The sequence below is a fragment of the Peromyscus eremicus genome, chromosome 20, assembly GCF_949786415.1.
Source record: "Peromyscus eremicus chromosome 20, PerEre_H2_v1, whole genome shotgun sequence".
In the NCBI taxonomy this organism is placed as follows: domain Eukaryota; kingdom Metazoa; phylum Chordata; class Mammalia; order Rodentia; family Cricetidae; genus Peromyscus; species Peromyscus eremicus.
In genome coordinates this window covers 10,181,354-10,201,859 of record NC_081436.1, presented here as the reverse complement: position 1 = coordinate 10,201,859, position 20,506 = coordinate 10,181,354, and the positions used below count along the sequence as shown (strand labels likewise).

The 20,506-nt window shown below is 42.2% G+C and overlaps 1 protein-coding gene across 4 annotated transcripts in view; it reads right to left on the bottom strand.

The window, feature by feature from the left end:
• The window catches only part of Yaf2 (YY1 associated factor 2), a 67,459-nt gene that overhangs the window by 39,235 nt on the left and 7,718 nt on the right, over nt 1–20,506 (bottom strand). The window contains exon 3 of one of the 4 annotated variants that reach the window (XM_059247533.1): nt 5,649–5,696. The exons of 1 other annotated variant lie outside the window; for it this stretch is intronic. In XM_059247533.1, the coding sequence (XP_059103516.1) occupies nt 5,649–5,696 (48 nt within the window). Of the gene's footprint in view, nt 1–5,626; nt 5,758–20,506 lie in introns of all 4 variants that reach the window. 2 more of the 4 variants (XM_059247531.1, XM_059247532.1) reach the window with 2 other exon arrangements.

Sequence of the window (20,506 nt, the reverse complement as noted above, 5' to 3'; positions counted from 1 at the left end):
CCTCTACCTCCCCGTGCTGTTTGGAGAGCTGAAATGTACAACTTCTCTCTTCATCTGTGTCTAACTTGCTTATTTATGTAGGTATTTTATACTCCTGTCATCAGTCTCGAGATTCCAATTCTTTACATGCTGATTGTATTAATTGTTTCTTACATAACGTATGCTGCAATATTAACTTTAAAAAAAAGTGAGTTGGTATATTTTAATAAATGCTGAAGTAAAAACATCCTTTGAAAAGGTCTCCATTATAATGCTCTTCTTAACAGCAACAAAAGTGTCACTTGTTAAGCGGCTCCCTGACTTTCCAGCCACATGTCTCACTGTGTGTGCCTGCATCAAGGCATGCAGAGAATATGTTCTATTATCCCATTTCAAGATTAGAGAAGCGGGGCCTGGAGAGATGGCTCAGAGGTTAAGAGCACCGACTGCTCTTCCAGAGGTCCTGAGTTCAATTCCCAGCACCCACATGGTGGCTCACAACCATCTGTAATGAGATCTGGCACCCTCTTCTGTAAATATAATAAATAAATAAATCTTTAAAAAAAAAAAAAAAGATTAGAGAAGCTTGTAGCATAAGATTCTTATTAAAATATTTTCTTCTCAAGTTTCTTTTTAAATTCAAAGCCAGACACGTGTTGAAAGTAAAGTGAACTTCCCACTGTTTAAATCGGGATTCAAATTAACACCTGTTCTTTCTCTGCTCTTCCTGCCCCTCCCTGGCCCTTCCATATATCCTACCCAGTATCTGCTTTTTTTCTGAACCTATCCCTTGAACTTAAAATGCCTCACATTCAAGTATTTTGACATGTCTTATAAGAAAGACGCTGTCGGTATAATCACTATGCTTTTACCATGTCACACTGAGATTCAACAGGATTTTACACAGATGTGTTGCAGCAAATTCAAAATCATAATCAGGTCATCTGACTAACTGTTCTTCATCTTGTCTCGTCTAATAATTGAATCTGAACTGGTTCTCTCATGATCATTTAAAGGAGACACTCAAATCTGCCAAAGAACATTTCATCCTTTAGTGTCCTCAAAATGAAATTTCATTTACTTTTTTTTTTAAACTTATTTATTATGTATATGGTGTTCTGTCTGCATGCCAGAAGGCGGCACTAGATCTTATTACAGATGGTTGTGAGCCACCATGTGGTTGCTGAGTTGAACTCAGGACCTCTGGAAGAACAGCCAGTGCTCTTAACCTCTGAGCCATCTCTCCAGCCCTCATTTACTTCTTAATTGAACTGGTATTCTTTTTTGTTTGTTTGTTTGTTTGTTTGTTTGTTTTTTTGTTTTTGGAGACAGGGTTTCTCTGTGTAGCTTTGCGCCTTTTCCTGGAACTCGCTTTGGAGACCAGGCTGGCCTCGAACTCACAGAGATCCGCCTGGCTCTGCCTCCCGAGTGCTGGGATTAAAGGCATGCGCCACCACCGCCCGGCAAACTGGTATTCTTAAAAAGTAAGCATTTCAGCAAATCAAGCAATATTCCTCTAAGACATGTAAACCTCAGAAATGAAGTATACTGCCTCTGTAACTTAGTTCAGTCTTACAGTGAAAGTATTATAATAAATATTCTCAAAATTACACATTCTGTTTTTCTTATTTTGAGACAGGATCTCATTGTATAGCCCTAGCTAGCCTGGAAATTGCCATGTAGACCAGGCTGGCCTCAAACTCAAAGATCCACCTGCCTCTTCCTCCACAGTGCTGGGGTTAAAGGTGTGCCACCATGCCTGGCCCCTTTCCCCCTCTCTTTTGTAGCGTAACTGTTTTGAGGGAGGGGACAAAGTGTGACGGGTCCTTCTTAGCAGCATCTTTCCTCTTGGCTGCCAGCAGTTCCTGAGTTCCTCCTGTTTCCTCAGGGCACCAGTGTGCATGTCCATCCGACTTGTGTGCTCACGTATCCTTGGACATCTTTAGTAGCTCCTTGGTGCGCACCTCATAGAGGCTGCTCATATTCCGGAACCATGGCCCACACGAATTTAGTCTGTTTGATGAGGTGTCTATCATGCCATCTGGGCCTCAACTTGCTAAAGTTCGTCATCACCTTTGTGGTCTTGTTGAGACCCAGCCATGAAGTAGTGCAGAATCATGGCCTACTGCTATTCAATGATGCCATGACAGGAAGCCACATTCATTCATTCATTCACTCATTCATTCATTCATTCACTCATTCATCCTTCCTTCCTTCCTTTCTTTCTGTGTGTGTGTGTTTTGGTTTTTGAGATAGGGTTTCTCTGTGTAACAGTCCTAGCTGTCTTGGAACTCGCTTTGTAGACCAGGCTGGCCTTAAACTCAGAGATCCACCTGCCTCTGCCTCCCAAGTGCTAGGATTAAAGGTGTGTGCCACCACTGCCCGGCCCACATTCTCTTTTTTAATGTGCCATAGAAGTTAATATTATACTGGATAGAATTTCAGTGTACCAGTTTTTAAAGGGGAAAAAAAAAGTGTTTTCCAGAGAAAGATATATTTCACACAGGACTTATATGGCCAATAAACAAACGTTTCATACACAAAAAAAACTGGTAAATACATTCATACACTGTGGCTGTACCCAGCAGGACTGCATAAGAGGTTGATTAGACCACGGGCCTGGTGCCAGGTGACTGTAACTAGCAAGGGGGAGGTCTTTTGCTCCACCCCTTGGCATTGTTATAAACAGACCTTTGGAATAAAGTTCTGAGCCGGTGGATAAGGATCCAGGCCCACTCGAGGATATCCTGCATTTTCTCTCCACTCTCTATTTCTAACTATGTTTCTTATCCTTCAACCCTCAAGAGCTCCTGGGGTAAATAAGTGTGGGGGCTGGTCCGCCACAATACATTTATGTAGAAAACTCGTTTTTGCAGTGGGTATTTCTGTATTAATTACTGATTTTAGGAATCACATGAGATGATGGTAAAATCTTACCCTTGATCTCAAAAAGCATTCAACAAAGCTGTAAATACTTAAAAAGGTGTTGCATGTGGCAGCCCAGCTGTAATCCTAGCATTTAGGAAGCGGAAGCAGGAATTTTGTGGTTTCAAGGTCAGCTCAGGCTACACAGACACATAATAGTTAACAGCCAAGAGTTAACATGTGATAAGGGCTAAACAGTGTGATACAGGTAACTGCAACCACAGAAATGATTCAGCTCAATCTACAGTCTAACATCAGCTATTGATTGGAGTGTCTACTACATGCTCCTGGTCCTTCACTAAACACATTCCAAGAATTAAAGACAGTATCACCAAATTTCCACACTGCCACAGAGAAAACACAGGTAAACTAGATGCTATCAGGGACTGGGGGGAGAGCTCAGCTGATAAAGTGCTTGCCACGAAAGCATGAGGCCTGGAGTTCGATACCTGACACCCACACAAAAAGCCAGGCAGAAAGGCTCACACTTGTCAGCCTACTACTGGGAAGACAGACCGAAAGATCCCTGAGGCATGCTGGTCATCCTAACCTAATCAATGTGCCCCAAGACCCAATGAGAGAGCAGGTCTCTAAATGTCAAGGTATATTAACTGTTGAGGAATGACTGACAGAGAAGGCCCGCATGTGCGACAGACAAGTGTGAAGACGCTGGCCAATAAAGACTGGTAAGGGGCGAAGCGTTTCAGCTTTCAAGTACAGAAGGAAAAATGGGGAAGTCATCCCAAGAGAACTGGAACAGTACTGGCCAAAACCTTCAAACTATCCAAATGAGAGCAATGAGCAAAGTTTCCAATTGAAGAAATTAAGACTACATGAAAAGAATGAAATGGAATTAGGACAGGCCTTTAAATACGCAGAAATAAATGAAAATTTATAAAACAGCTATAGAAGTATATTACTGTGGTGATATATTGTGTATCAACTAAAGCTTGCCTGAGGATCAGAGGACAGAGCCAGCCACTAGATTAAACACAGAGGCCAGGCAGTGGTGGCATACACCTTTAATCCCAGTACTTGGGAGTCACACACCTTTAATCCCAGCACTTGAGATCTCATGCCTTTGCTACCAGTATTTGGGAAGCACACAGGCCATTAATCCCAGCACTAGGAAGGAAGTGAAATGACTGGGTGGAGAAAGGCATATAAGGAGACAGGAACTAGAGCCTTTTCGGTTGAGGACTCAGAGGCTTGCAGTCTGAGAATTTGTGGAGATAGGATCTCGTTTTCTACTCAGCCTGAGGACTCGGTAGTAGTGAGAAGTTTCTCTAGTGGCTTGTTCCTTTGTCTCTCTGATCTTTCAGCATTTACCCCAATATCTGGCTCCGGATTTTTATTATAAGACAATTTAGGAATTCATGCAACATATTACTCAGACTCTAAAAATGCCCTTAGAGAATAGTGCAAAACAAAAGAGACCAAAAATAACTGTAGATGACTTCCCTGGCATGCCTCAGGTTGAAGTATGTGCGTGTGCGTGTGCGTTGCGCTTGTTATCAAGCCATCCTTGTTAAGTTGGCCTAAAGCTGTGTGTGTATGTGTCTCTGTCTGTCTGTAGGTCTGTCTGTGTGTGCGTGCATGCATGCGTATGCGTACGCGCACGCGCGTGCATGCACGCACACACGTGTGTAGACAGACAGAGGTCTTAATTACAGACAAGGACATGAAAATGTAACTGCAGCATTCCCAAGATCGTGCTTCAGATGCACCTTGAATGAAATCAAAAGACTCAATGAAAACTTTGTCATTTAATATGTGCTGGTCAGCCAGGCATGGTGGTACACCTCTGCTATCCTCACACTCCAAAGGTGGAAGCAGAAGGATCAGGAGTTCAAGGTTAGCTTCAGCTACCCAGGAAGTTTGAAGCCAGCCTGGTCTATCCGAGAGTCAGTTTCAACAACAAATAATAAAGTTTAAAAACTTCTTTTTTAAAAGTGCTGGTCAGACTGGAGATGTAGCTCAGTGGTTCAGAGTCTGCTTGGTGTATACAAAGGCAAGAAAGAAAAAAGGGTAAGTGCTAGGTGATTACAACTTAATGTCAGTCATGGGGGCACGAACTTTTAATCTCAGCACCTGAGAGACACAGAGAGGTAGGTATCTGTGAGATCAAAGTCTGCCTAGTCTACACAGTGAGCACCTATCTCAAACAAACAAACAATCTATTCTTACTGTCCAGAAAGACTGTGCCAAAACAATTTGACCAAATTATTTGTGTAAAAGTATACAGTTCAAGTATTTCACTAAAAGCAATACTAAAAATGAATTCATGAAAGAATTTAATATGTAGCTTTCCTATATTACTTTAGATTACACTATTTACCTAAAATATACACTTTTTAGAAAGTTACATAAATAACACTTTGGAACCACTGCCATACTTATGCATATACCTATTAATAGTTTGCCATATTATCCATAATAGCTTTCATAACATACAAAAACAACTTCTTTTCTATTAATCTCTTAAAGAGAAGAAATTTGAGAGACAAAAATCTCAAGTTTGTGAAAACCGGATTACTTACCTGTAACTTGAGCTATCCTATTGGGTCTTTTCCCTCACAGATCCACCCCTTCCTTCTGTCCATCTCGAGGTCCTCGTGAAGCGCATCCACGGGAACTGAGGGCATGCAGCACAGACGCATACATACGGAAGAAAGCTGGGGCGGGCTTAGAGACTAGAGACATGCTGCAGGCACTCACTTACCTTCCCCAGATGGGATTGCAACGGTCCCTTGGTCCTCGAGGCATTCACAAGAGCTTCACAGAATGTGGATCTGTGGAGATTACCCAATAGGAGAACTCCAGTTACTGGTAAGTGATCCAGTTTTTTCTTCTCTAGCAGAATAAGAAGATTATTTAATTTTATTTGAGATTATTAACTCATGTAGAGCTACAGGAGAACAGATGTAAATGTACCACAGAGCTAAACATGTACTCACCAAAGTAAAAACGGATCAAAAACAGTATTTGACTGTTTGGCAAATCATAAATACAAGGAAAATACAAATATTTGAATGATTTCATTTTTAAATGTCCACTATAATGGCAGCTTTATTTTAACAACTCAAAAAAACTAGCTATGAAACTTGCATTTCACTGAACCACCACCATCATTTTGCAATGCTAGCATAACAATAAACAGTTGATGAAAATCTGCTATTTCTTAGGATTATCAGGCCACCATGTTTGCGTTTATACTAAAATTTACACAGCTGTCATGGGTGGATAGCAATCATTAGACTTCAGATTAAAATTACTACTGGTACCTATAAGCAAGCATAAAAGTAGTCATTGAAAAATAACAATTTTTTTACTTTCTTTTTTTGTTGTGTTGTGGTTTTCTTTTTCTTTTTTGGAGGGGGCTTAAATACTTGTACCAACATGTCTATCATTTAAAGAAAAATTCTAATCAAAAGGAAGAAGAAAGTCCTTAGTAGTTAACATGCTTGCCTTACAAATATAAGGATCTGAGTTCAATCTACATAATCCATGTAAAACAGCTGGCTGTCGCTATAGGGTGATGCACACCTTTAATCCCAGCACTTGGAGGCAGTGTCAGGTGGATCTCTGAGTTCGAGACCAGCCTGGTTTATAGTTAGTTCTAGGACACCAGGGATACAGTGGGACCCTGTCTCAACATTTAAAAATCTGCTTGTGGTGGTATGCACTGGAGTCCTGGTGGCAGAGAGGCAGAGACAGATGGACTCTTGAGGTTTGATGGCTAGCTACCCTAGCTTACTTGGAAAGTGCCAGGCCAGTGAGAGACCCTGCCTCAAAAAGACTGGGGTTGGGGATTTAGCTCAGTGCTAAAGTGCTTGCCCTGAGTTAGTCCTCAGTTCCAGGGTGGGAGGGAGGGAGGGAGAAAAAGAGGACACCTAAGGCCATGGACAAACTGCAAACACAAAGCAAAGAGACCCCCAGGCAGAATTTTATCTCATTCGCAAATGTATGCAAGGGTGTCCTGTTGCCTTTAACTGCACACATCCCTTCTGTAACTTGCTTCAGCTGTGAAGGACTCAAGCACTAGATATGGATGCACTTCTGCATTATACTACTGACCATCCATCCCTACCTTCCAAGTCTTTCTAAAATTCCTTTTTGAAACAAGGTTTTGTATAGCCCAGGTTAGGCTTGAACTTCTGATATGCCTGCCTTCACCTCCAAAATGTTGGGATTATAGGAATTATAGGTATGTGCCATGTTGGAAGATGGAACCCAGGGTTTCATGAATGCTAGGCAATCACTCTACCCACTGAGCTTCCTACACCAGTCCAGCATCTAGATGGAGTCTTGTGGCTTCACTGTCCTTCCTTCCATGGAAATAAACTAAAGAAACTGTACAGGTTTCTCCTGTTTCATCTGTAAAATTATAATAGAAAATCATTTCTCCACAGAAACAAATCTGGAACATGAAGATCTTACATTTCAATATTGTTATGAAGTATTTCGTACAGGGCACAAATATCAAAGTCTGACAGCACCTTGCTAAGATTTTTTTTGCTAGATTCACATTTTATTTTAACATGCACATTTCTCTGGGTAAATTATATCCATTTTTTACAAATCTAAGTCTAAAGTACAATAATTATGAATGATTTCGTTTTTAAATGACTAATCCATTCAAATTGGGTATCACAGGCATGGGATATCTACATTGCCAGTTTGGATATAGTCTGAGTGTCTCCCCAAATGTCTATCTTCAGTGTGGTGACACTGAGTGCTGCAGAACCTTCAACAATCATGGGATGGAGAAAGCGAGGAAGGCTGCTAGAGGCGAGTCCCTCAGAAAGGATGCTCCCGGGGCAGGCTGTTGGCAAGCGGGCAGCCTGCACCTGCTGTACTCCCTCCCTGCCTTGCCAGGTGCCCTCTCCACATCTGTTCCATCACAACGGTGCCCTCCCCAGAGGCTGGACGTCTACCACACTGTGAGCTCAGCAAACCTCTTCTCTTTTTCAAGTACCCAGCTTCATATATTTAGTACTGACACAGACAGCAGAGCTCCATTTTGATTTATAATATAAAGACCAAGGTTTTTTGTTTGTTTTCAAGACAGGGTTTCTCTGTGTAGCCCTGGCTGTCTGTAGACCAGGCTGGCCTCGAACTCAGAGATGCACCTGTCTTTGCCTCCCAAGTGCTGGGATTAAAGGCGTGTGCCATCACACCCAGCTCAGGTTAGTATTTGTGAAAGCCATCTAAATCAACATTTTTAGATACCGGCACTCTCCCTTAACTTCAAGTCACACTGGGCAGTATACAGCACAAAGAGTTTGCATGTATTCATTTGGATTACAGGAGCAATTACCTAAATTTCTTCCTTAACAGAATGAGTTAGAATGTATCGTTCTAAATCAATTTTTATTTAAAGGAAATATTGTCTCCATTTAAACTTAAGTCTTATGAGCTTAAAATATAATTAAATACATTTTAAAAATAAGAAAATTAAGGCACATTCAAAATATTTTAATATAACCAAAAGGTTATATTAAACCTTTATTAAACTTGCACATGGGGAGTGAAAGCACATTTTATTGTTGTTGTTCCACAAACTCAACCACAATGGATTACTTCTGTGTGTGTGGCAGTGGGACTTGAACCCAGGACCTCACACACTAGGCCAGTGTTTTACCACTGAGTTCTATGCCTTCAAGCAGATTTTATTTTTAATTCTAGAGATCAGGATGTGCTACTCAAAATTAGTCTGTTGGAACTCTTGTGATTATAATGTGCATCAACCAAAAGTTATTCCTTAGTATTCAAAACAGAACCAAACATTTCATCAGTAAAAGTTACCTCATAGAATCAACCCGAACTTAAAAAAAAAAAAAAAGTCTAGATTAGAATGTGGTAGTTAAAGCTGGGCATAGTAGTACAGGCCTTTAATCTCAACACTCAGAGGCAGAGGCAGAGGCATACCAATCTCTGTGAGTTCAAGGCCAGCCTGGTCTACATAGTGAGTTCCAGGGCAGCCCAGCTATGTAGAGAGACCCTGCCTCAAACCAAAACAAACCCACAAAAAAAAGAATGTGGTAGCCAGCTGGCCATGGTGAAGCACATTTGTAATTCCAATAATCAAGGAGTGGAGGCAGGAGGATCCTGAGTTTGAGGCCATCTGGACTAAACAAATGACTGTCTCAAGTAACATAAGCCCCAGGCATGGTTGGTTTGCACCTGTAATCCCAGCACTCTTGAAGCTGAGGCAGAAGGATCACCATTAGTTTGAGCCACCTCGGGCTACAATGAGTTTAAAGTCATTCTGGGCTACACAGTAAGACTCTGTACGGGAAAGAAAATGGGGCTGAGTGGTGGCATATGTAGTTCAGTTGTAGAGTACTCGTCTAATATGCACACACTCCTAGAGTCAATGTCCAGCAGTCAGAGTAAGAGGCTCGGGAGGGTAAGGGGAGCAGGCTACAGCTCTGTGCTGGAGCACTTGCCTATTATGTGTGATGCCTTGGGTTCCATCGCCAGCACTGTCTCTATGTCTGTCTCTCTCTCTCTGTCTCTCTCTCTCTCTCTCTCTCACACACACACATTGAATTTTAACTACATAAATCACTATCAACATCACTCCAATACATAACTACAAGACATTACATTACATTTGCCTTAGTAATGGAAGCTATTCAGACATTCAAAGTTGCCAGAAACACTGTTGCAAGCTGTTTCCATATCCCAATGCCTAATTTATAAGACAGGATCTTATAACAGCAGTTGCCAACAAATCCTGAAGTGAAAATATGAGGTCAGTCTACGTCCATTCTCTTGAGTGACATTTCACAGCTAACACATGTGCAAGTTGTTGTCAAAAGGGCTGGTTAGCCCCGGTCCCCGGTCCCCGGTCCCCGGAACTCCTGCTCTAGCCCGACAACTGCCTTTCCTTCCGGACACTCTGGCTTTCCCTAATGAGCTTCCCTTTGAATAGATAATCCTGCCAACAACAACAAAAATTTTCACTGTGGTGGGCTCTGAAATGATTGCAACTCTAACCGACAACTTGATTACAGCTTTGTGACAAGAAAGAAGAGAAAAATAACAGTCATAATATTAAAACTATTCTGAGCAGATCTTAATCATGCAAAGTTTTTCACATCAATTCCTGTTTTAATGATTTGTGTTATTTTTTTTTAAAGATTTATTTATTATGTATACAGAAGAGGGTACCAGATCTCATTACAGATGGTTGTGAGCCACCATGTGGGTGCTGGGAATTGAACTCAGGACCTCTGGAAGAGCAGTCAGTGCTCTTAACCTCTGAGCCATCTCTCCAGGCCCGATTTGTGTTATTTTTATTTGATGAGCATTAGTGCATTAGTGCTTTGCCTGCATGTACGTAGTGCACTGAGCGTGTGCCTGGTCCCTGACCTGGAGTTACAGAACCGCGATACAGATAGTGTGAGGTGCCACGTGGGTGCTGGAAATCAAACTCTGGTCTAAGAGCAACAAGTGCTCTTAACCACTGAGCAATATCTCCAGCCCCCCTCAAATCAATTAATAACAACCTATAAAATACAACTGCATATTTTCTGTGTAAAAATGACTTTATAAAACAGTGGCAAATTTTTCTACCATGAATTCAACATAGTCTTAAGTTAAAAGTACTAGTTACTTTGACAGCTGAAGAGTGGTTCTGAGCACCTCCTTTTCCTTCTTTTGACAGGGAAGTAGTTCTTTCTTTATTAGCAATGAGCGAGGCTTAAGTAGTAATTCCTCTTTTACATTTTACCAGGCTCAATTCTAGTCATTCAAGTTTAAGGTAACTCCACTCTCACTTTAAAAGTGCACAGAAAGACTGCAGAGGGGGCTCACTAAAGCCATTTACTGCTAAGTCTGATGATATGAATCACATCCCAAGAACTCACATAGTAGAAGAAAACCAACTCCCGGAAGTTGTTCTCTAAACCCCACACACAGAGACAAATAAACACACAAATGCAGTAAAGGTGCACAGAAGACTGAGAATTTAATTCATTTGCAGAGAATTTGCCTGTTTTGTTCAAGATCGGGTTCAAGACTCAGCACTAAAAAAAAAAAAAAAAAAAAAAAAAAAAAAAAAATTAAAAAGCCATCTCAAGAGAAGCTTCCTCCCCTTTTTCTTTATGTTCCCAATACTGTCCCTTGTTATCACATATCGTATCTATGATTACTTCAGCTCAGGTCCAGGAGTGTAAAGGTATACCTTACTCCTCTTCCCAACTCTGCTACCTCACCTGCCATCAGCCTCACTCACACCAGCATGTCAAAACTTCAGCATTTTCAGACCTTACCAGGATCTCACTCATCTTCAGATCTAAAGCCTCAGCTGCTTTCTGTACTGCTTATGCTCTAAGTAACTGTTACTCAGCACTCGCAGAACCTGAACCAAACCCAATGTCCTTCAAAGACAGCTGGAACTCTACAGATCGACACACTTATAAACAGTGTGACCATGTATTTGGTGAGCTCATCAACAGGGTGTGAATCGCCCTCCTAAAAAAAGATGACAGGGGAGCTCCCCTCACAATGAGCCACACAATTGTCCATGCATTTCAAAGTTACCAGACATTCTTTACCATTTTAAAAAATCCTTGACACCAGGGTCAACCCAAAGTTTGGGAGATTTTAATCACATTACATTCTGTAAGTACAAGTAAAAACTACATTTAAAAATATCGGTTTTCCCTCCTCCAAAATTAGTATGGTTTTAAAAATAGATATCACTACGTTATATATGTCTATATCACATAAAACTTCAGGGGAAACGCTCTTTATCCTGCTTCCGCAACGCGACATCCTCCAGAGCGTCTTCTCGTTAGTTCTCCCTCCTCTAGTTCTTTTGTGCTTCTCTGTACAAGAACGCTCATTTTCTCCCACTGGAGGGAGAGGACTAGTGACGGACGTTTCTCCAATGTCTTCCTACGGCTCTTCTCTTGCTCACGTAGTCTACTCTCTCATAGCTTCCTCATCCACTTCCTCGGCTTCTACTCGGTCATGCATGCCAATGGTTAATAAATATGTACTGATAGCTTCTCTTTGCTAAGCTTTTCTCCACGTATCTAACTGCACTGGAGATCTACCCGTTCAGACTTCCTCCCGGCACCTAAGATTTAATGAAGCTCAGAGTAAACTATTACCTTCATGACACTTTTTATATGGAAAAGTCTACTTATCCAATAGCATAAGTAAGCCAGACTACATGTGAGATGACTCCTTCCACATAACCCAATTTTCTGCCCTATAACCACACCCAGTTAACAGCCAAGTCCTGTAAGTTCCCCTGAATATATGTAAGAGCCATTCCCTTCCCTCTTCACCAGCAGCCTTTGTTCACACGGCACTAACTCCTGCCTAGATTGCTGCAATCACTTCCCCTAATGGTCCTCGGGAGTTAGGAGTCAACAAACCCGTGTGATGAAACAAGAATCAAACACTGTGTTGACGGTGAAAGAAAACATAAAAATAAAACCACAAAAAATTAAGTTCTTTTATCCAGTAAAATGGGGGAAATAAAATGTATCTCATGTGACTCAAAATGAAATGAAAGAAATGTTCCTTAGAAAGTGGAAAGCAGTTTAAGTCTATGATACCACAATGAGATAAATAACTAAGGTCTCTACAGTTCAGTTAAGCATTTTCAGTTTCTAGGTAAGACACAGCCAGGCAGTGAGAATTTCAATTACACTACAATCACTAGTGACCAACACATACTAAATTAATTACACTACACCACTTTCCACCTTTACTCAACACCAAGATGTCTTAGGAGATAAACAGCAAGGTGGGGATTTATACCAAAATGTGACTCTTGGACCAATGATTCCCTTAAGAAGAAAACAGTCTAAGAAAGTAGAGTAAAACAAAACCAACACCCTCCAGAACACAATGATCATTTTAGCAGACAATGCTTTCACATTAGCTGCTTAATACTCCAGCATACACTGTGTATCACATGCATTACTGGAGTACTGGGCGGAGAGTAAAATGTTAAATTTTCTGTTCTATGACAATCGACATCACTGTACAGAAAACTCATTTATTCAGATATTCATATATTCTTACTCTCATCCCCCCCCCCCCAAACACACACAGTGGGAGGAAGGAGAAGAGGAGGTATAAGCAAAGGAGGAAGGTAGGCAGGTGGATTGAAAAATCACTGAAGCAATGCATGGGAAATGATTTTATTAGGAACTACTCAACTCTTACGTTCCAATACTGTCCTTTAGCACACTGGAATCTAAATGTTTGATAATCAGGATACTAATGTATCAGCACTTGAATCTTTGGTTCCTTTAGCTAACACTTTTTAGAATAGGCACTGTGCTAAGAACTTTACAGTAATTACTTTCATTTAAAAACAAGGAGAGTATTTTTATAATCTCCATTTTAAAAATGAGAAAAACTGATACTAAAAAAGTCAAAAAATGGTAAAAAATGAAAACAAATTTAAAAAGCTTACAAGAGGAAAAAGCAAAAACAAAACAACAACAAAAACTTTCAAATCCCAGAGTAGAACACAAGAGTTTATAACTTAAACACCATGTGCTAACTGCAGGAAACTCTGAAAATTCAAGTTCTCTGAATTTTTGCTTTTCATTACTATATTGGAGACATGTAAAAATTAAAAACAAGTACGCATGCTACCACAAGCCCCAGTGACCTTTGAAAAGCCTTTGACATTTTCCACCTCGGCCAGATCGGAAACACTCCCCTGCTGAGTCAAAGACTTGCTAAAACTTCTGCTAAGAGACAAGATTTTCCTAAGTGAGCCAAGCATGGAGGCACAGGCCTTTAATCCCAGCAGAGGCAAGCGATCTCTGGGTTTGAGACCAGCCTGGTCTACAAAGCAACAGCCAGGCTACACAAAGAAACCGTTTTGAAAAAATCAAAAGCATTATGTGTCTGTCAGTCACTGACATTGCCCAAACAAGTGGTCATGTTTTATCTAAATTAAGTGGCTGTGATTGGTCCAAAGCAATCTTCCCTCAGCTTCCCATGAGCTAGTATTACAGATGCATACATTCATGTCCTGCTCTTTGGTTCCTATTTATAGGAAGTATGTTTCGTGTTAGAAGTTACCAAGAAATACAGCTACATCTAGGTATGAGCAAAATTACAAGAAGAAACAAACCCTTAAGATGCTTGCTAGGGAGTTTACATTTTACCATGGCTACGTAGAAAAGGCCCTGGACCTCCAGATACTTTAATCTCAAATGAACTAGCTATTGGCCTGGCCTGTCTCCCCACCATCACCTCCTCCACCACCACCTTAGACTGGAGCCTCAAGTGCAAACACAACACAAGTAAACAGAAACACTGAAGACTTCATTCTACCAGGTTCCAAACACTGCCAATCAGTTCTTTAGGACAACACTACAAAATCCCAAAAAGGGCCTGGACACAACAATGGCCTGAACTCATTTAAGAACTTAAACACCAAAATCCTACCACAAACCTCTGACAGTCTTCACTCTGAAGACTGTGTTGAGCCCTCCTAGGCTATCAAGCAATCACAACTAGCCTATCCCAGGAAATGAACATGCACTCAAGGCTCTTGAAAGATCCCTTCCAACCCTAAAATTATAGTTCTACAATTTTCCAAAGTAAACAGTATTATCAAATGTCTGCAGAATCTTTTAAAGCAGATGATTGTCAATCACAGAACAGCTTATGTAACAATAAGAACAGAAATTGTAAGAATCAAATAAAACACTAGATGTTCAACACCTATTTGGTCAAGTGAATACTTTATTTAAAAATCACAATGACATATTTCATTACAAGCTTTAAATGGAATAATTTAAGGGAAATATAAGTTTTAAACCAAAGGTTTCATTCAAGGATTTAGATGAAACTTTTGGTTTAAAATCTTTGAATGAGCAGGGTGGTAGCAGTGTATGCCTTTAATCCAAGTACTTGGGAGGCAGAGTCAGGCAGATCTCTGTGAGTTCAAGGCCAGCCTGGTCTACAGAGCAAGATCTAGGATAGTCAGGGCTACACAGAGAAACCCTGTCTCAAAAAAGGGGGTTGGGGAGTGGAGCTCTGAATGACGACAGCTTGACACCCCAGCTTGCATCCCCACCAAGTGTAACAGCACTCTAGCGAACCCTAAAGGAAAGAGCACTAGTGAAGTCTCAGCTGGTTTTAAAGACTCCACCAAAGAAGAGAGAATGGAGAGACCAAGCACAGTCAGACGGCCTGGTGAAGCTCTGGCTCCAGTGCCATGCTGTGACTCCTCCTTCCCAGCCACGGAGCCCAGACAGAGGCAGATGGAAGCTACCTGGGAAGGGCTGTGACCACAGTAAAGCACCAATTAGGAGGAGAAACGCTCTGACTGGATTCCTACTGCAGAATGAATGGTTTAAAGACTTACCTGGCCACAAGAAGCTGCTGCCCTGTCTCCCTGAGCAGTACAAGCCACCACTCAGGCTGTTTGTTTTGCCAGCATGTGCGTAGCTGCACCTCAAAAGGGCTTAGTGCCAAGGTCAGCAAAGGACATCAGATCCCCTGGAACTGGAGCTGTGATGGTTGTGGGTGCCGGGAATGGAACCCAGGTCCTCTGCAAGAGCAGCAAGCGCTCTTAACTGCTGCCATCTCTCCAGTTCCACATTTTAGCTTTTCATAAACATCCTCATCCCCCCAATGGACAAATATCTTAAACTGAAGAAGCTACTCAACAGAGAACTTAAAATTTAGTCAAGGAACTTAATACATTTCATAAAATGTCATCATTTTACTGTTGTCAAGAAACGCTTGTCATTTTTAGACTACCTAATTTTCTTTTCGTTTGGTTGTTAGGTTTGGGACCGGTTACTTGTTTGTTGTTGTTTGAGACAGGGTCTCTCCATGTATCTCTGGCTGACCTGGAACATGCTATGTAGACCAGGCTGGCCTCAAACTTACACAGAACCTGCTGCCTCTGCCTTCCAGGTGCTAAGATTAAAGGCATGTGCTGTCACGCTCTAGACTACGTAATTTTCAATAATTAAGTAATAAGACCCAAGAAATTGCCAATGAGATCATAAGAAGCCATAACTTTCCAAAGCTCCCTTCAAACGCTAGGGGAACCTGCAGGATGGCTCAGCAAGTGTAAGAGAGAACCAGTTCTCAAGGGTCTTCTCTAACCTCCGTGTGGGCAGTGTGGGGGTGTGGGTAGGTGTGGGTGTGTGCACACTCGCGCACGCTCACACCAATAACTCAAATAATTTTTTAAACATGAAGGTATTCTATACAATGTTATCCTTAAAATAATTACAAGACAATAGAAACTTATGGACAAAATAATCTGTTAAAACCTTTTCAAACATGATCTTAAAATTTTTTGGAAAACTCATCAGGCAACAAGAAACAAGAAAATTATAGGAATGTTAACTGAAAACATTTAAATATCTACAATGCTCCAGGTACTTTCCTAGCTTGAAAGGGCTGAAATAAACAAAACAATCTCTGCCCTACAGAGCAGATAAACATCTCAACAATTTTACTGCATTGTGATGACTCACTGGGAATAATTACACAGCACAACCACACACTCACAAATTTCAGTATGGGAATCGGAGTGGGGGGAGGGTAAAGTGTTCTTCAGCAGTGCCGGCTGGTAATTCTTCAGTGACACCTCAAATTTGGGATTGATTAGGATATTTGTGCTGACTAGTTTTATGTCAACTTGACACAAGCTAGAGTCACTGGAGAGGGAGCCTCCATAAGATTGGGCTGTAGGCAAGCCTGTGGAGCATTTTCTTAATTTGTGATGGATGGGGGAGGCCCCAGCCCACTGTGAGTGGGACTACCCCGGGCTGGTGGTCCTGTGTTCTGTAAGAAAGCAGGCTGAGCAACCCATGGAGAGCAAGTCAGTACGCAGCATCCCTCCATGGCCTCTGCTTCAGCTCCTGCCTCCAGGTCCCTGCCCAGTTTGAGTTCCTGTCCTGACTTCCTTCAATGTCAAAGTGGAAGCCAAATAAACACTCTCCTCCTCAAACAGCTTTGGCCATGGTGCTTCTTCACAGCAACAGTAACCCTGACTGAGACAGACACACAGCAGGAAGTGAGGCTAGGAAAATAATTTAGGAACAGATGATTATGGCCTTGATCTTGTGAAACTCTGTCCTCCACACTTGAAATAGCCATTGCCATCCTTGAAATCACGAAGCTGTGGCTGCCAACCACGGTCTTCCTAGGATTGGGCTCACTCATTACTACAGCCCCAGGCCCGAGCTGTGATCCCCGGTTCAGGGTCTGCTGAGCTCCTTAGTGAGATGATCTCTACCAGGTAGATGGACACGGAGAGCATCTAAGTGACTTAAACCAGCATAAAAATAAGGTTCAAAAGGTGCTAAAGACAGGGCTAGAATAAAAGCTCAGCAGTTAAGAGCACTGGTTATTCTTCCAGGGGACCCAGGTTCAATTTCCAGCACCCACATGGAAACTTTTATATCTCTAATCCCAGAGAATGTGACACCTTCTTCGGGCCTCTGACGGTACTGCACACATGTGATACATGCAGACAAAACACCCAAACACATAAAATACATTTTTAAATAAAGACAAATTAAAAGTGCTAAAGCAATCAAGAAGGCCTCTCATGGTGGCCACTCATCCCCATGTGTGTTGACCTATCTAGGGAAATGCTAATGACCAAATTGAGTATTTGTGAGCCTATGAGAAGCCTTAATGAAGGGATAAAGGATAAAGAAGTGTGACCAGACAGAAAGATTAAACTTGTCCCAGGGGTGGGCAATTCCTCCCAGAGTATCCTATGTACACCCCCCTCACCCCCCACCCACCCTCCCATCCCCCGGCTGGGAAGTACAGACTACTCTCCCAGCCTGGGCACTTTCAACAGTCAGGTGTAGCCAAAGAGGAAGCAGCAGCTAGCAGCACTGCCTACTTAGAGCCTGGGCAGCAAGGAGAAGCACACCTCCTGGGGCACTACAACTAGCCCTGCCTTGCCCCTGGGTGGTGGAGAATGGGAGGGCTGTCAGCTTCTGTAGCCAACCTGATACACCTGGGAGGAGGGAGCTTCAATTAAGGAACTGCCTATATCAGACTGGCCTGTGGGCATGTCTGTGGGGTACTTTTTTAATTGCTAATTGCTATCAGAGGGCCCAGCCCACTGTGAGCAGTGCCATCCCAGGGCAGAGGTCCTAGGTTACAGGAGGCACATAGCAGAGCAAGTCATAGGGACCCAGCAAGCATGAGACATTCTTCCAAGTTCCTCCCTCCAGGTTCCTGCAGTGATAGACTATGTAAGACGTACTAATCCTTTCCCTCCCGAGCTGCTTTTGGTCAGTGTTTTATCTCAGCAACAGAAAAGCAAACTAGGACAAGGATGAGGGGTTGGGGATGCACAAGGCACAGGCACATCCATCCATAACCGTGGGTCAGAGACAAATAAGTAATGTTATCTATGAAGCTGCTCTATCCAAAACTACTCTTTTGGGAAAACAACCATTGAAGTGATGGGATCTTTCATACTGCACTGAACCCTGCTGCCAATGATTTCTTCCTAGTTTGAGTACTCTTTTGCTGTGGAAGACCCACTGGCACTTGCCTCACTTCAATTACATAAAGCTAACCCTGAATGTCACACGGATTCAGAACAGAATCTTGAAAACATGTAAGAGCAACTACAAGAGCATGAATGAGAAAACCAATTCACATAAGGCACACAGGCCAGGGACACTGCAAAATTCTTGAGTTTTATGGCTGGGTCAGGTGCCAATAACAGCCAACAAGGTGACTGGAAAAAATCCTACAACTGCCCATGCCTATAAATGTTAAAACAATGGTTATGAATTTGTACCCTGTATGAATGAAAAAAACTTGTGGAAGCCATAAGGTTACTGAATGAAAATTCCAGTGCCAAGAATGAATTGCCTCTTTGAGAGTAGGCTAGGAAGATTACTGAGGCTACACAAACCAAAAAGGGTACTGCTGGTGCTATAGGCTATATGCCAAACTAGATGGTAAGACTCTTAGTGAAGATATCATGAACTGTAGTAGAATATTTTAAGGTGTGTTCCTTTTGTTTATGTTGCATTTGTTTAACTCTGTGAAGCTGTGTTACTTTGCCTGTCTAAAACACCTGATGGTCTAATAAAGAACTGAACGACCAATAGCAAGGCAGGAGAAAGGATAGGTGGGGCTGGCAGGCAGAGAGAATATATAGAGGGAGAAATCGGGAAAAGGAGATCTAGGAGGAGCCAGAGAAGGAAGAGGGCATCAGGGGCCAGTCACACAGCTACACAACCAGCAACAGAGTAAGATTTACAGACGTAAGAGAATGGGAAAAGCCCAGAGGCAAAAGATAGACTCGGTAAGTTAAGGAAAGCTGGCAAGAAACTAAGGCAAGCTAAGGCCGGGCATTTATAAGTAAGACTAAGCCTCTGTATGTGATTTACTTGGGAGCTGGGTGGTGCCCCTCCCCCCCCAAAAAAAAAAAACAGTAAAAAACCAACAATGAACTTTGGTTGCAGGACTTGGAGAAATCAAGATAAGCTGAGCTCAAAGCATCGTCCCTACTAGCTATGATTTGTAGTGCAGAAAGGTACTACAAAGGCTGCTGAAGAATTGTTGCCAATGGTCTTACTCAGCAATGTACCCTTCACGTTAACACCCTGAGTATGCCATGCAAGACGTGCCCACTGATGCAATAGTGTCCTGACTGACAGTACACTCAACCACCTTCCAAGGCCTGCTCCACTGGAAGGAACTATTAGTCAGGCTAAGGGCCGAGGAGGTCATAGAGCCTATTGGAGAAGTCACCACTGTGGTTTTGGCTAAATGAATACTATACCATCACATTGCCTTTTATGTTTATGCCTGTGGATTATTACTGCTGTTGGCCTTGGTCAGAAAAACTTCTTTTTGTAAGGTCAGTGATTACTACAGAGACTCACAACCAGCCAAAGTGCTGAAGAGAAGGGACTCTTACCACGCATAATAGCACAACGCTCCCCACTAAATAAGAGAAAATAATCTTAGATGTTGGCTCAGGGACATGTGGAAAGGGGGCCACAAGGAGTGAGAAAGAGTAGAATGCTGAGGAACTCTGTTCTCCAGCCAGTGCCATCTTGAAATCAGTGGGGCTGCACAAGACATCTCCTACCTGGAAGGAGAGACAGTACAGGCATTTAAGAAGGTACACAAGGCCCCCTTCTCCTCTGTGAAAATAAACAAACAACTTACGGAAGGGAGACTTCGTGGGTGGTGCATGCTCCTCTTCTAAGTAACCCCAATTAAACCCACTGGTTCACCAAGCTGGTTGGTGTAGAACGGTTTCTTTGGTCAGTCACCAGTTCTATCTGAGGCGAACAGAAATAGGATTGCCCAAGAATAGCACAGACCCTGAGCACTATTTTTTTTAGCATACAAGAACCAGTATTATGTAGGTTTTCTAAAAGACGTATGCGGCATTTGGAGGAAGAGCTCAATCAGCCTGCTATCTCATTATTTCATGAAAGAAATGGTACCGGATTCCAAGCTGTAACGACAGAAACCGAAAAAGGCTCCGAGAGACAACCCATGAAGGTTGTACGTGAAGAGTAACAGCAAGTCAGACAACACTGGGTTCTAGCTTAGGTACTAGAAAACGTTTATGCCACATACAAGG